The 16,332-nt window shown below is 41.9% G+C and overlaps 1 protein-coding gene across 1 annotated transcript in view; it reads left to right on the forward strand.

Moving 5' to 3' along the window:
* The window catches only part of CTNNA1 (catenin alpha 1), a 120,328-nt gene that overhangs the window by 67,947 nt on the left and 36,049 nt on the right, over positions 1 to 16,332 (forward strand). The window contains exons 8-9 of the mRNA XM_068417196.1: positions 1,931 to 2,011; positions 2,814 to 2,966. Of these exons, the coding sequence (XP_068273297.1) occupies positions 1,931 to 2,011; positions 2,814 to 2,966 (234 nt within the window). The remainder of the gene's footprint in view (positions 1 to 1,930; positions 2,012 to 2,813; positions 2,967 to 16,332) is intronic.

Here is a 16,332-nt window from a genome sequence, read left to right on the forward strand (position 1 = left end):
TCTTGTCCTATCACTAGTTGCCTGGGAGAAGAGGCCAACTCCCACTCCACTACACAACATCCCTTCAGGTAGTTGTAGACTGCACTAAGGTCACCTCTGAGCCTCCTCTTCTCCAGGCTAAACACCCCCAGCTCCCTCAGCCGTTCCTCGTAGGTCAGACCCTCCAGACCCTTCACCAGCTTGGTCGCCCTCCTCTGGACTCGCTCCAACACCTCAACATCTTTCTTGCAGTGCGGGGCCCAGAACTGGACACAGGATTCAAGGTGCGGCCTCACCAGGCTCGGAGCAGGCTTTTAGTTGGTGCAGGGCCAGTTGCAGGATTCACATGTTCGGGTGAATTGCCCGTCTCGGGGTGCAGGCAGCACCCGCCGCCACCAGCACGCTGGGAGCTGCGCCTTGGGACAAAGCGATCACGCTCAGCGCAGGCTGAACAGGGACTTCCTAGCCTGACTGCGTTCTGGTTTTCATGTCTGTCAGGCTTGGCGACGGTAAACTATTCAATAAATACGTAGCATTAATCTTCACTTCATTTTGAGGCTTCGGCTTTGATTTTTGAGTGCGGAGTGAAGAACGGGCCGGCGTCGGGTCTGCTGAAGGCTGTGGCGTAGTCAGAGCGAGCTCCTGGTTTTCATTTCAGTCGCTTTTCAGTTACCTTTTGTGATGAGAATCAAATTACTTGATCAGGGAGGTGACAAATCTTCAATAATTCATTAAACCATAATGACATTACAACATCCTAATCTTTCCCCCCAGATTTTGTTTAATTTTTATTTCTGCTGTAGAGTGGACTCCGTGTTTTAGATTAAAGGCTGCCCATCCAGGTATTTCAGACCAGCCTGTCATCTGGAGAATTGATAACTGGCATACCCTCACTTTAGTGCTGCTACATGGTTTTTCTTCTCAACAGGATAATTATATTGATCGCGGCTTAGAACTTCAGAAATTGGATTGTGGTTGCATAAAATGTCTTTCAAAACTCTAATATAAGCTATATTATACAGAAAACACTCCCAGCAAAACCAGACCACCACCATTGTTCTGTATGACGCTCCCAATTTGATACAAATAAGGATATTTTTGACTCAACGTCTGCTTAGAAAGAGAGAAACTGCCGCTGGTTCTTGGCCTCTTGCCCTCCCTTTAACAACAGGGCTAACGCGGAACTTGCTGTATCAAACCCTGGCGAAATCCAGCTCTCGGTGGGTGGGCCTGGGTACTTATTGAAATGTTGGATTTCTTCCCTGACAAATGTTTTACGAGGATTTTACCTTTAAGACAATTGATTTTTGGCTTTTGGCTGCCTGCTTAGGAGCAGTGTTCTGTGAGAGCTGGGTATGAAGGTGGGTAGGGGAGCAGCGTTGTTAGGGGGTGCGCAGCCCTTTGGACCGCGTTATGTGGTGCCCATACCTGCACGGGAGGTGTTCAGGGGCAATCTGCTGGCCTTGGGTGAACACAGAATCACAGAATCAAGCAGGTTGGAAGAGACCTCAGGGATCATCGAGTCCAACCGTTGCCCTGACACCATCCTGATCTCGATAGCTGGGGCCGTAGAAGATTGAGGGTTGAAGCAGGGCTGTTCTGGGCTCGATGTGGTGCCAGCCGTGGGGTGGCTGACAGAGCTGGCACCAAAGAGAAATCTATAACTTGGAGATTGAATGTGGTCTCCAGCTGATTAGGAGCACAAAGACATCTGGATTTATGAAACCATCCTTCTGAAAGAAAGCGTTAAAGGTAAAATCTTACGATGTCAGGTGTTACTGTGCTGCCCAAACTAGCCAGGAAGAGAGTGCTTTGTCAGGGAGGTGGAGACTTTACTTCTAGTGTGCATAATCACGTAAAAAAAAAAAAAATCCAACAATGTACTTGAATAATACTGGTTTTACTTTGAGACCCTGAATACCTGTTTACCTCTTTGTCTCTTGTTTTTCAGGCTGGACGCAAAGAAAGAAGCGATGCACTGAACTCTGCGATTGATAAAATGACCAAAAAGACCAGAGACTTGCGCAGACAGGTAATTAATATGTAAAGTTGATACTTGTTGAGAGAAACGAGTACATTTCTGCGTGTTTGCCCCCTTGGAAGTACGTTATCTGGTGATTTGTTTCTAGTGGGCAGTGGGCTTGCCTGCTTGTATTTAGTAAATTAAAAGCTAGAAGCTTCCAGTGCCTGGTTCACGGGGAAGCATGGGGTGGAAATGTAATCCCCAGGTAACTGTATAATAAAGATGTTGGATTCTTAATCATCCTCGTGGCAAGAGAGATTTAAAAAAAACCACAAACTGCTCCCATTTTATGGATTTTGAACATAATCAGGTGTGTTTTGTAATTCTGATGGCATTCATCTCAGAGAGCCTATTTTCTTTGAGGACTGTATTTATGTAACATCAATCTTTTGTCCATTTAGTTTTTGAAGAAATACATTCTCCTTTTCAAGTAACTGTGAATACAGAACAAGTTTGTTGAAAAATAATTTTATTCTAGTAGAAAAATAAAAAAATTAAATCAGCATGTTGTTTAATCAGCTGAGGGAAAGCAGCAAATTTACTCAGACAAAACCAATATGAGCTGCTAAATCAATATTTGTGGCCAAACTGGTGACTTGCACTTATATAACTAATCCAGTTTTTTAAGGAGATTTAATTTAAATTGAAGCAAAAAGTGTATAGACAAGACTTAGTGCAGGGAAAGCCTTGGTCACACAAAGGAAAAAGGATCAAGGACAAAAGTACTTAAGCTTTGCGTATTAATACAGTAAAAGGAAAACGGCAGAGGAACGCTGCTGAAAAATAACTCATTCTTTTCTTTTTATTTTAGCTCCGCAAAGCTGTGATGGACCATGTATCAGACTCTTTTCTGGAAACAAATGTTCCCCTTTTAGTATTGATTGAAGCTGCCAAGAATGGGAACGAAAAAGAAGTTAAAGAATATGCCCAGGTTTTCCGTGAACATGCCAACAAATTGATTGAGGTAAGGTGGTACAAATTAAAACCAAATTATCACTAGTTAATTTAAGGCAAGACTAGGCAAAACAGATTTTTCAGTTCTGTTGAAACAAATAGCAAATTCTGTAATAAATTTGCTTATAAAATTTTTTTTTAATGGATTTAAATACAATTTAATTTTATATTTAAATAATTAAAAACGTAAGCTTATCAAAAAGCAACAGCAACTGTTACAAAGCCCATGTAGTTTTAGACATTATACAATGTGAGTATATTATGCTGTTACCTTTACTCGATTTGTTAATTGGAGATGGTGATATGGAGTAAGGGAGATTGGTGTGACTGTCCTGCTGTACAATTTGACCCATTGCTTGAAGCCTGGATGTTTTTTCTTTTCAGTAAAATACCGGTGAATATAAACAGGCCTTTTATGTGAAGGCTTTCGGAATGAAAACCTGCTTGCGTGTGTGTAAAGGGCAAACGATGGACCAACAAAAAACTCACAGTAACAACAAAACTGATCCCTGCCACCTTTTTGTAATACAAACCCAAAGGCTCTCCAACTGGGGTTACTGAACACTAAAGCTAATCTGTGGGAAGATCAGCTTAAATGGACTGACTTGTCTTAACTCAAATGCATGAAAGGTCCCCAGTTTTCCAACAGGTAGTGTGTTTACAAAGAGCAACATAAGCTCATACCCTGTACTCATGGATACATCTCGGTAACCTTGTCCTCTTGCTGTTGGTTTCGCATGAGGGTTTTGTGCCTGTTGATGCTAAATGGCAAGGAATAAACATCTCCAGGTATTGTTGAAGACACATGCCACTAGGAATAAACTTCAGAAACTCCTCCCGTGCACTTCGGTATGCTTTGAGGCATCAGCCGGCTCGTGTGCTTGACCTCAGCAGCTACCTGGGAACAGTCAGACAGTGGTTAATGTGGTTTTGCTCTTAGTATCCCTGCATTTGATCATGGAGTCCATGCGTCTCCTGGGCTCTTTGGGAATACTTTCAACACGACAGATTTAAATTACTCAAGAATAAGACTTTTATTGAACATCAGTAAAAGTAGTTTCTGACTCTTGCTCAATATGTTTCTCACTTTTTTTAAAGCCTGTGGGGCTCTGAGCATGGTGCGCAACTGCCCCAGAGTCTGGGGTGCGTCAAGCTAGTCCAGCTCTTCAAAGTTGCTGTCTAAGCAATGAAGATCTTTAATTCTTCGAAGGTGTCTGTTCTTCACTTTTGGCCTACTGCGTTGCAGTGTAAATGTCATCTTCGTACAGTTTCAAAGTTACTTTATTCTAGATTTTAAGTAACTAAGATTGTTCGACAGAACAGCAGGCAGAGAGTGCTGCTGTGGCAGCAGGTACGGCAGTTCCACACGCAGTAGTGGGAACACTTTGAAGCAGGTTTTGTCTAGAGCCTCCATTCTTCGTGTTGCAAGCCTGACTTACCTAGAAAATTCTTTTCAGGGCTTGTTTATAGGAGAAGCTGACTGGCTTAACAATAGCAGTGCCTATTCTAACATACTTCTGCCACCTCTTCAGTGGATGTGTGGTGTCCACACATGGAGTTTATCGGCAGAATTACAAAGGAGTAATTACACTGCTCTGGCCATGAGCTTCCCTCCCACCCTTGCTAGGTGAGCCCTTGCTCCTTCAGAATACATGTGCTCTCTGAAAAGCAACAGGTGGCTGTTCTCACTGGTGTGTAAGAGCAGTTTTTACTGACCTTGACCTTGTGTGCAAAATGCCAAGCTGCAAAAGAGTTTTACAGAATGTCCATTCAGCCAAACAGTCGTTCTTTCAAGAAAGACTCTTCCCCTGAAAGCATGCACTAAACAATATTTCTGACTGGCATCAAAAGGTTCTGCTAAAATGATATGCTGCTGCAACAACTTTTTGAAGGCTCGCTTATTGCTTTTGCTGTCTGAAATGTAACTATAGCTATAGAGTAGCATGATCTAGGTGGCTTATAAACCTCTTCCATGAATGTCGGTGGATTAATATACACCCTTAGTTTTGACAGAAGGGGAATGGTACTCCTGCAGAGCCCGGGTCTCCAGAGGATAGAGAGCCACTGCAGAGTCATGTGTGATGTCAAATTTACTGTGAAGGAAGACAGGTTGGAGTGGGCTGCACTTACAATGTCTGTGTGTCTCTGCGGGAATGGAGAAGGATGTTTGCAAGTTCCCATATGATTTTGCTCTTGGGCAGAAAACTCAACTGCAGGTATCTGGAGAAACAATAAAAGATTGAGTAAGAGCAGAACAGAAGATGTTCCACTTGGTGAGATGAGAAGTCATTGCTTCCACCTGTTCTCAGTGGAATATAAGTGTGCTGGGGAGTTTATCGTAACTACCCTCCGAAATGCTGCCGAGTGACTCGGCACCAAATGTGACAAAACAGCTGCAGCGCAGGATGGAGCTGTGTTGTGTGTCACGCCGTGATGGACAGGCTCCCGTGGTTTAGATGTAGAAGAGAACGTGTCCTTTCCTTTAATGCTGAGCGGTGGGAAGAAGCACACATGAGAGACCTGCTCTGCCCTAGGTAACTTATCAGATCCCCATCCGAATTAGTGAGAAGTTTTACACCTTGGATTTAGTACCCTTTGTCCTGTGACCTGGAGGAGTCAGTGCTGCTCTCCTGGTGAACCAGCCACTAGAGGGGACTGTGATATATTTGATTTTTCTTTTTGGACACTAAACTGATGCAGATTTGGCTAGATGGGAGGGGTGGCAGTGCTGGTTCTGCCCCTGGGTTAGCATGGGGAGTTCTTGCTCCTGCAATGCAGAAGTGTTTATGGGCCCTCCAAGGAGCTGTAGAGAGATGCAAGCACATGACTTTGGGTAATTTTAGTTGGAAACGTTCTCTTCTTGGCAGCAGAGCACTGTCTGCTTTGTGGTTCCTAAAGTCCAGGCAACCAAATTTGACCGAGAGGTGCAATAACCACAAAAATCTGATTTGCCTGCTGGGTCTGTATCTTCTAGAGAAACCATACCAAAGCTGTGTCCCAAAGGGCTTCCATCTCATTTGTTTCTCGCGTAGTAAAATACTAACCCCCTTATCCTGCCTTTTGAAAACTGAGAAATGGTAAAATAGTAAAATGAGACGTGTCTCAGTTGAATAATACGTTTCAAAGATAGTTTTCAAAATTGCTCTGTACTAACAGTCCATTAGCTAACTAGTGCTCTGCCTGGATTTTGCTAAAGGAGTTTAATTCAGGAATTGAGCAGCCAATTTAAACGCAGCACACAAGAATAACAGAAGAGACAGCGTTTCGGGAACCAGTGCAAGTGAAAGTTAAATTCACTTGTGAACTATGAAAATCTTCCTAATTTACTGACTGTAAAGTGCTTCCATGCGTTGCAGTGGTTTTTACGATGCTGGGTAAAGTAGCCTTGGCTCTCCAACCTGTAACTGCTCTTGAGGAAAGACAGCTTGGCATTGGCATTCTGAAATTTAACGTTCCCCCCTCAAGAAACCAGGCTGTCCTGCAACTTGGCACTCCTTTTTAATGATGTCACTTAGCACCACGCTGACTTTTTTGAACCTCCCAGTCTTTGAAGCGTGCTTGCGCCCAAGTTGCCTTTGTACCGCTGCCTATAGTCGCTGCAGCGGCACTTCTGGCTGTCCTCTGAACAGTGAAAAAGCCATCAATGTTGAGAAGAAACTTTTCCTACGCTATTGAATGCTTTAGAAAAATAAAAATGAGGTTGTCAGTTTGTCACTGTTTTGTACTATGTAATTTTAATAGAAAGGTTTTTCAGACCTTAAGAAATCAGGTAGTTAAAAGGTAGATGAGGGCAGAGTCCAGGTTAAGATCTTCCAGTAGCTGTTTGCTTGCTGAAGAATATTTTGGAAAGGGAGAGTTTGTAATTCCTTCAAAACAGGGAACAATGTTACTTTATTCTGGAACCCAGTACCCCTGTGTCAAATGTTTTTCTCAACTTAAATTTTATTTTTAAGTCTCTTGGAGAAACTTTGTTAAGACCAGGGAGACAAAAGCTCTCAGTGATATTTCATAACCATCATTTTTTTTTTCCTCCAGTTGCTTTAATTTCTCTGGAAAGGCTGCACTGTGCCTTTTTTAATGCACTGGGCTGTATCTTGCATATGGAGAGATGTTTTTCTCATCTTCAGTGAAAACCCATGAACAGATGCAGACCGCAAATTTATTTGCTTGGAGAGAATCACTTTTGGGCACTTGCAACTCCATAAGCTCTCCGTAGCCTCTCGCGCTGACATTTTCCCCTTCTGGTGCCCTGTCTAGCCTGATGTCCTAGAGTAATTTTTCAGACCTCGGTCTAAAAGCAGCGCTCTCCAGTAGCCCAAAGCCTTGCACACTTGCAACATTTTTCTTCCAACTTATCCCCATTTGCCCTTATTTGCAGCCTATCTATTCTTCAGAGAGTCTAATGACTGCATTTTTTTACATGTGAAAGGCTTTTTTTAAAAAATCTGAAGTGGGTAAAACGTAGCTCGGGTTTAAAATAAAAGCTAGCTTTGGGACTGCAGACACAGCAAAGGTGTTGAAAACTGAGGCTTACCTGTCCTCTGTTCATGGGATACATTTACCTGGGCAGAGGTAGTTACCTTTGTGGTAAAGGCATGCACTTAGTGTTTGTGCATCTTATATGCTTATTAAAAACGAAGCATGGAATGGAAGTATCCAGCAGATCTAGAAATAAATCTGGTCTCACAGAGTTATCCCTTGTGTCTATTTAGCCACCTGATTTCCAAAGCTTATACAAAGTTTATAAAACTCGCAGCTTTGGAGGTGGGAGTGGACTGGCTTGGCTCATTCTTTAAATATTCTTCCTTCGTGTTTGCTATCAAAGGGTTGTATCAGTAGTGAAAGACAGAGGTGATGTATCTTGAGTGAAAAGTGCAGAGTCAAGCATAGCACTTGACACCCGAATCAAATATTGACTTGGAATGGGTTTTTTTGAATCTTTGGGTATATTAATGTCTCAAAACTCGGCATTTTCCAGGCTAGGGTCGTTATCAGTCATTGTGGTATCTGAGCACTTGGTTTTCCTGTTCAGTAGCTAATTTAGGGGGTGGAGGGGAAATCTGCAAACCCAAGTTTGTCTTTTAGTTGCTTTTATTTTGAAGGTAATGGTGTATTACAGGAGAAATGTCCTTGTGCTATGGTCTGGAGAAGAGAGGCAGAGTTAGTCCAGCTCGAGACTAATTTCCCATTTTAAGATGGAGAGCAAAATGTCTTTTCCAAAGAACAAGCACGTTTTCTGTAATTTATCTATAGATAACCTTGGCAGCAATTTAAAACAAATGTCTTTAGGAAATGACCAGTATAACTCTAATGTGCCCTCTAAAGTCTGACACTGTTCAAGAACCGATGCACTTTCCTTGTAAGTTCATTTTATTAGTCAACTAATGCATAAATAAATTAAATTCTACTCATAGAACATGCTTTCCTTTCATTCATAATCAGTAAAGTCAGCAGAAAAAAAATTCTTCCATTTTCCAGCAAAACTGGATATACAAATTTAATACATCATACATAAGTAAAGGCAAGTGACATTTTAATAGGATAACTCTTTTTCTTGTAAGGTTTTTTTTGAGGCCAGTCTTCTAATGCTACACCAAATTATGTATGAAAGGGTCCGTAGAATGCTGGTAGAGATTAAAATCATGTTGGAAGAGGAATAAGAGACTTCAGGATACTCTTTCTATCCAGATGTCATTGTAAGTACACATGGAAGAAGCAAGGTAATCAGTAATCTGACAGTGAAACTGATGGGAGACATGAAGTGATTGAAGATGAATTTGAACCCTCACGTACCTGGACAGCGATCAGGGTGTTTGGAGGCTTTCTTCTATTTGAAAATCATCCTGGTTAGCTGCTGCTACATGGCGGAGAAGCATTTCTGCAATACCTTTTCCACAGGCGCAGTCATTATGCTGGATGTTGAGAGTGTGGGGCTTGGTCTTCAAGCACTTGGGCCAGGGGAGAAGTGAAGGGTGCGGAAGTTGGAGGTGAATGAGGTTAGGGTTTGGAAAACTGTGTTAATGTCTTTTTACCCCACTAGAAACAGCCCTGTATTTACTCTGTTCCTTTTTCCTTTGGAAACAGATAGAAGCTTTTAGGGAAGGGGAAACCCGTAAAAGAGGTTAGGACGTGTAAGCACAGTTGAGTATAGGTGCTGTTGACATGATGTTTTCAGAGGCACGTAAACTCAATAGAGTCCTGACCTATTTTATTTTCCAGATATTTGAGTCTTTGATTCCAACAGTATTTTCAAGTAGTTTTTTGGATACATCTTTTATAGATGTGGCATAAATGTTTTAATTCTTGATATACAACTAAAAGCCTTGATGCATGTCTGGATTTTCATCAACTTAGTAATTGGTGATATTGGAATATTAGTCAGGTAGTGTCATCAAGGAGTGCCTGAAGTCTGTGTAGAGCTTATTCTTCTTACTATTGTTGCCTTCTTCAAGAGCATAATGTACTTACAGTTACCATTAAACTTGCCATGAACAGTTTTCTGAATTGCCAAAAACTGGTTTAAACAGCTAATAATAGGTGCCAAGTTGGAAGCCTTTAGTAAGATCATAACGCAGCACGCTCTGAGTGATACATGAAAGGAGATAGGAAAGAATTATCGTTTCCAGTTTGATAAACGTAGAGGCTTTTTTGGGGAAGGATAATTATTCAGTTACTATCCAGATATCACTACTAGAAACACTTTTATTTTAAGGGAAAACATTTGTGTTGCTAAGAAGCATCTAAGATGAGAATTCGCTTTGAAAGTTTTAGCTTAAGGTCAGATCTACATTACACACCAGCGGTGTGATTTCTGTCATGGCAGCTCAGATCGACTTGTGTAACTAATGTGTTTTGTGCTTATAACAACATTTTAACTCTTTAGCTTGTTTGTCTGAGGAAGGAATAGTTCCCGTGCCGATAGTTACATCTGCTGCTACAGCTGTGTGTACGAGGGGCATGGTGCCCACGTGGCACATTGCTATTCCTTTACCAGCTCTGCTCTCTGAGGTCAGGTCTGTAGAAGGGATAACCTGCCAGCCTGGGAATGAAGGTATTCCTGTACTGCTGGCACTTTACTACTGTGGATCTGGTTTATACTATAGATGCATTAGCTCCCTTCAAACACCTCTTCCCCCTCTTTGATTGAAAAACCTTCCTGTTGGCAAGAGAGGTGCTCTCCCTTCTGCGCAGGCTGCTCAGTAAATGGAGCCCAGTTTGGTTTGTCATGGTGCACTTGTTTTGTGCAACTGTGTGAAAAATTTCCCTTCTTTATGAAACCTTGAGAACACGTGGGGTCGTACTCTGTTGGAGAAAGACGTTTCCTCCAGGTACGGAAGGAGCTCACCAGAGTTGAACAGAGCTTTCACGGGACAGCCTGTCCCTAGAATGGCACCAGGCAGCTGGAGACAGCTTGTTTAGGTTGAGCGCCAAATGCAGAGCTGTATTCTTCAACTGGATTTTGACACAGACACAACTTGAAAGGTGCAGGGTTTGAGATTTGACCCCAAAAGAAAGGTGGTTACTCAGGAAAATATTCAGCAATTGCCTCAGTATTATAGGGAGCAGAAAGTACACAATATTTTGTCCATGATCCCCTTCCTCTTTCAATCAGTTTCAAACCGGTTGAAATAAAAAACTCTGAAACCCCCATTTCTCATGGCCTAAAACTTTTGAATCAAAAATGAAAACATTTTGCTTGCTAGGTTTTTTCCATGTAGCTGAAATTTCCCCTCCATGTGTTTATAACCAGACTTGAAATTAAATTGCTCTTATCTTCTGCGTGAGGTTGCAGAGCTCTGGAAATAGCAGTTATCTCAATTTTAGCCCATCGTTCCCATCAGTGCTTTACATCTGGAATTTTTCTGTGTGCATCTTGTTTTATTTAAAGACTTTTACTATTTTAAGTGAAGACATTGCCATCCTGTTGCTCACAACAAGCTCTTGCAAGGTACCTTCTGTGGAGCTGCAGCCACTTACAACTGCCCAAGTCATATAAAATCACAGAGTAGTTGAGTGTGGCTACCAGTAACTTGCTCTGGAGTCCCTCTGGACTTGAACCGAAGTCCTCCTGCCTTCTCTCCATGCATTAAAGAACTGAAACTGTTTTGCATAATTCATAATTAGCTATGCCTCTGCAAACTAGGGAGTTTATAGGTTTATAGCTATAATGCAGGCTTCTCCTTCATGCAGTACCTGTTAGGATGGACGTTAAAATGCTCACATTCGTCTTCAATATTGTAGTGTATGAGTGAATTAATAAATGTATGGACTTATTGAATAATAAAAGCCTTTTTTTAAGAGGGATGGAAATTACATAATTGACACATCTCTTCTGAGAGTCCTCAGTTGCCACTTAGTTTTGCAGAACGGTTGTTTCTGCAGATAAATTTATTTCATGGGCTTTGACCATCATGAGTGAATCTGGACTGTTTTCTTAATATGAGGAAGAAATTAGATGTGCTGTTACTGAATTTTCTGAGAATATCAGATACACTTTTCTTTAGCAGGTCCTCAAGAGGAAAATGTTGAATGGCTGCCTGTCCATTTTTTTTCCTCTTAAAATGAGTGATTTTAAGCTGCTTAAAAGTGGGAATTTGCATTCCCAGAGAAATTGTAAAATGAAAAGCAAAAAAATAGAAGAAGCTGAAGTTTTGAAGTTCAATCAGAAATTAAAAATGCCAAGAACACCTTTGAAAAGCTTTGTTTCCATGTTGTTGAAATTCCCAAAGTATCTGTGTATAAATGAGTATGGTTTTGTTTGTGTAAGGGCTTGGGAGCAGCGGTTACCAGAGGGTACTGGTTAATGTTAAGTTTTTCAATCATAAGATCATCTGGAGACTCTTACTTTTGCAATGCTATTACAATTGCCGTTTCAAATGAGAGCAGTCAGACTCTTAGAATTCAATCAGTGTGTGTTTGTCTCCTGCATAGCGCCGTACAATCCTCATTTATAACAATGCTGTGTGGCAGAGGCAGCTCCGACAGTTTTAAATTATGCAACAATAAACACATTACAGAGCCTGCTTGAGATTACCCCACTGCTGGCTGCTTGCATCCAGCCCCCACTTAGGAGGGCTTTGTGTATCTGACTTTCTGAAGAAGCTGTCCTAGAAACATGACCTATAAACAAGGAGAAAAAACTTGGTGGTGCTTCTCTGAAGTCAATCCAGGTGCACAAAGCAAACTTTCAGTGTCAGCCTTTGAAATCCTTGAAAAAGAAGACGTAATGTGTTAGAGATTATAGTTCCTTTTTGCTCTTGCATTTTGTTGTCTTTTCTTGAAAAAGCGATTTATCAATCCTTTGATAAACACTTCCATGTAAAGTAACCCCTCTACCTAAGCCAGGATGTCAGCGCAAAGAGAAGGTTTAACAAGTACGAAGCTGTAGCTGTATGTCTCGATTATTTTCAACAGTGTAATTTAAGCAGTTTAGTGATGACCCCGAGCTCATGTAGTTGAGGCTGCTATAGCCTTGGAATTGCTGCAAGATGCGGCTACTTAGTCATTATCTGAACAAATTTCAAGTTAAAAGAAAATAAAAAATGAATTTCAGGTGAAAAAGGTAAAAACTGCCTATTGTCAGAGAAGGCGGTTGTCTACAACAGCTGCCAACACAAACATGGGCTGGCAAATTGTCAGTAGTGGAGGAAAAAACTGCTCTAGAAATGGTAAGATTTTTCCTGGTTTTAAAATTAATAAATTCTGAAGAATCAAAATAACTAGAGTTTGAGATGGGATCACTCTGTGACAGATGGCATGATATTTTTTTTCTGTTGGAATTACACTTTCCTGTTAATAACGTATTCTCGATTGACCCTTTGCACCGAGATGGTGCCTACCTCTAGAAGGAACCAGTTAAGTAACGCCTCCTCCAAAGGCATCATCTCATCTTGCAGTCCTCTGATGTCATCCTCATTAATACCAATCAGATTTGAGTTTCAAAAACTGATCTGTGCTTTAAACCCACTTCCCAGCTCAGTTAGTCCAGCTTGGGATTTTCCTTGGCACCGCTGCGTTAGTTCCGTTCGCAGCAGTGGCTCTGTCTAGGCACTGCGCGCGGATGCTCCGTGCATTTGTCACTGGGGGGTGAATTTAAGCTCATTCATCTGAACATCAGCAGCTGCTTTGGGTCCGTCCTGCCTTTTGGGAGACGTGAAGATGTCTCTGGGACATGGTTGTATATGTTATGAACCGAGAGCCTTGATATTGCAGCAAAAAGATGCTTTTAAATGGGTCTGTCAGTGCTGCAGGAGTGTCTCTGAGCCGCGCCAGTCGAGTCTCTCTAGTCTGTCTTCCCTCCCTGTGTATTTTTAACTTTTTTTCAAGAGATTGCTCGTTATGGCTGATTACATTATTTGCCATTTTTTGTCTCCTTTGATGCCTGTGCCAGCAGCGCTTATGTAAAGGAGCTTGATGATGTTGAATGGTAAGAATGAACAAATGCAGCGGGAATTCAATTGGTATTTTGCTCTCAAGCACAAGTGTTCTTTCTAAATCAAGTCTGACCACTTACTATGTCAGTCAGCTACGTTGCTGGAGCCACGGAGAAACTATTTCACTTACATTTGATTTAAGGGAAATTTCTGTTTGCTCGAGGTGCTCTATTTTATTGGAAAGTTTTAGAAATGTGTGATTTCCAAGTGGTCTGCATGCTTTAAACCAGATTTGGCCATGGCTGATCTTCACCTTGGCTGCACAATCCTATGTAATATGTATGCTTGTCAAATAACTGGCCAGCAGCACCCTCTCTGCAGACGGGGAGTGTGAAGTCATTTGTCAAATATCACACAGGAATATTGATGATGGGTTCTTTCAGATACCTTTAAAATTAAATTTCTTAATCATACAACCACCCCCCTCAGCTGACACAAGCAACTTTAGAATTCATGCTATAGAGCACCTGATAATTAATGACAGTTTAAAATACCTTATTGTAATGTCATATACAACTTGACTAATTAGTTGACGTAGCTGCTCTTAAGTTTCCAGTTTTAAGAGGTTTGTGAGTGTTTTGACAGAGTCTTTCCCCTGGTGCAGTAAATGCTGGATTGCTGTGAATTTAGGGCCACGTCCTGCAGCCCTCTAATGTCGTCTCAGCTGCTGCCACATCCCTGCTTCGCTCTGATGTTCAGCAAATAGTTTGCTGGGAAGTTTGTGTGCTGATCTGGCAGGGAAAGCAACCCACCGAAGCGAATAGCTTTCTTTTGGACGAGCGTGCTGAAATGAAGTGTTGAGATTTGGAGACGCAGCAGTAGGATGGGATGCGGCAGCCAACAGTTGGATTGTCTTCAACTGCCAAAGACCCTCAGTCAGGGAAGCACACATGCTTCTTTCATAAAGGTTGGCAGTCCCAGGCGGGCGATTTCTAAAGAATTGCCATCAGTGAGGTATTCAGAAGAAAAATGACTGTTCAAAAATGACTGTGCAAAAAAGCAAAATTTCATCGTACCATGGCGGGGACACTCAATTCTCAACTTCTTTGCCTCTCTGTATTCAGACAGAGCGGGGTTTCTGTGCGTTGATTCATCACACTTGGCTTGAGAGAGAGCACAACATCTCCAGATATCGGGGAGGCTGATTTTGTAGTGCTTCAATGTCGCTTTTATTCAGCGCCTACTCAATAGAGCTTTGTGTTCTTCTCGCTCTTAGAGATTGTAACTGCTGCCACGGAGGCAGAAACGACCTGAAAATATGGACCATAAAAAATATTGGCAAACTGGTGTTTCTCAAAAATATGACCTGTGCTTAAAACAACAGCAAAATCTTTATTTGACTTTTAAATCATGGCATCTTATTGTCTTTTGATTTTTGGAGCCTCTAAACAAAAGCATAATATACTACAGCTCCCTGTGAACTAGGGATTTAAGACATTGCAAATCTACAGGGGAAGAAAAAACCTGTTCAAAATCAAATCCCTTTCTGATAAAGTGTTATCGAGAGTACAGCTGTTTGGTGGTAGTGTTGTGTGGAGAGCAGCTGAGCTGGAGCCTCTAGGAAATGTGGTAACAAAGGAGGGAGAAAAGAGGCTTTGCTAAGCTGGGTGCGAGCTGCACGACCTTGCAATGAGCTGAAGACTTACTGCAACTCCACCTCTTAACACGTAGGTCTTGGCTACGAAGACTAAGGGAAAAGAACGTTGAGGAGCAGAACACTAATATTCCTGAAAGCTGGCAGTTTTCTGTGTCTTATTGATGCTGCGTAGTCTTTCTCTCAATTTCAGTTTGGTTTTGTCCAAATATATGCAGTTGCATCTGTTTACTTGGTGGTTCAGTGTTGGAAACATACCCCTCTCCTTGACAGCGCAGTTTGATATCCTTTCTAACTGGTTTGGAACTGGAGGAAGGAAGAGGCTGTGCGCTTTGCAATGGGAACTTGCTTTTTGGTCCCAAAATTAACGGATTGATGAAAAACTGTTCAAGTATGTTGGCATGCTTGTGGGACAGTAATGTATTCTGTGTGGGAGCATCTGTCGTAAGGGAACGGCTCGGGGAGAGGGAGAAGCACACGATATAGCTGCAGATACTACTTCAAAATGACTTGTGTACCAGTGCACAGGAAAGTTTAATTAAAGGGAGAATGGAATTTCCCCAGCTGATAGAGAAACTTGTATGGAGAAACCTGATTCACTGGTGTTACTGAGCATCTGCTGGCGTGCAATGATGGTTTTACAGCACTTTTACTGGGGGTTTTTGCAGGTTGCTCTCTCTGAAAGGACAGTACTCGGTGTTCATCTCGGTTCACTTCGTGCTATTTTTACAGCTTTCTGTGTTCAAATGGCTTAGAATAACATGCTTGTCATTCACCTGTCAACTAAGAAATGTAACTTACTTCAGACTTCCTTCCCCTGAGAGTAGCTCCGATGTGAGGAATATCTTCAATTACCAAAAAAATTCTGTGCTGTCCCCTTCCTGTGTGCTTTTAAAAGGCAAGTGTTTACAAAAGGTCCTCTGTTTCAACATGACCTAGTTAAGGATGCTGCTGTGCAGCAGGTCAAGGTTTCGCAGGAAAGTTTTGAGCATCACAAGATGCTATTCAAATTTTGGAGAACTGTGGATGAATCTGCAAGATCACCTGTACCAGCCAATGTGTTTTATTCAATGAATTGTGGCACAAATGGAGGGCTGGTGGAACACCTGCCTGATACCACAGTCTTTGACTAGATAAGAAGTACGTTGAGTAGTTTAAGCCAATGCGTTCAAATACCGGTATCCTCTCACAGAGGGGTGCTCTGTGCAACGCCCGCAAAACAGCTTGAGCTTTGCAACACCGCTGCACCGCTGGCGTAGCTGAATTGCTTGATGAGCCTCCGAGTTCTTCTGTGTTGACACACAGTAGGATATAGAAATGTTTTAAGAAGAAGGGAGTGTCTCTACGCT

This window comes from Nyctibius grandis, chromosome 22 (genome assembly GCF_013368605.1).
Source record: "Nyctibius grandis isolate bNycGra1 chromosome 22, bNycGra1.pri, whole genome shotgun sequence".
Lineage (NCBI taxonomy): Eukaryota > Metazoa > Chordata > Aves > Nyctibiiformes > Nyctibiidae > Nyctibius > Nyctibius grandis.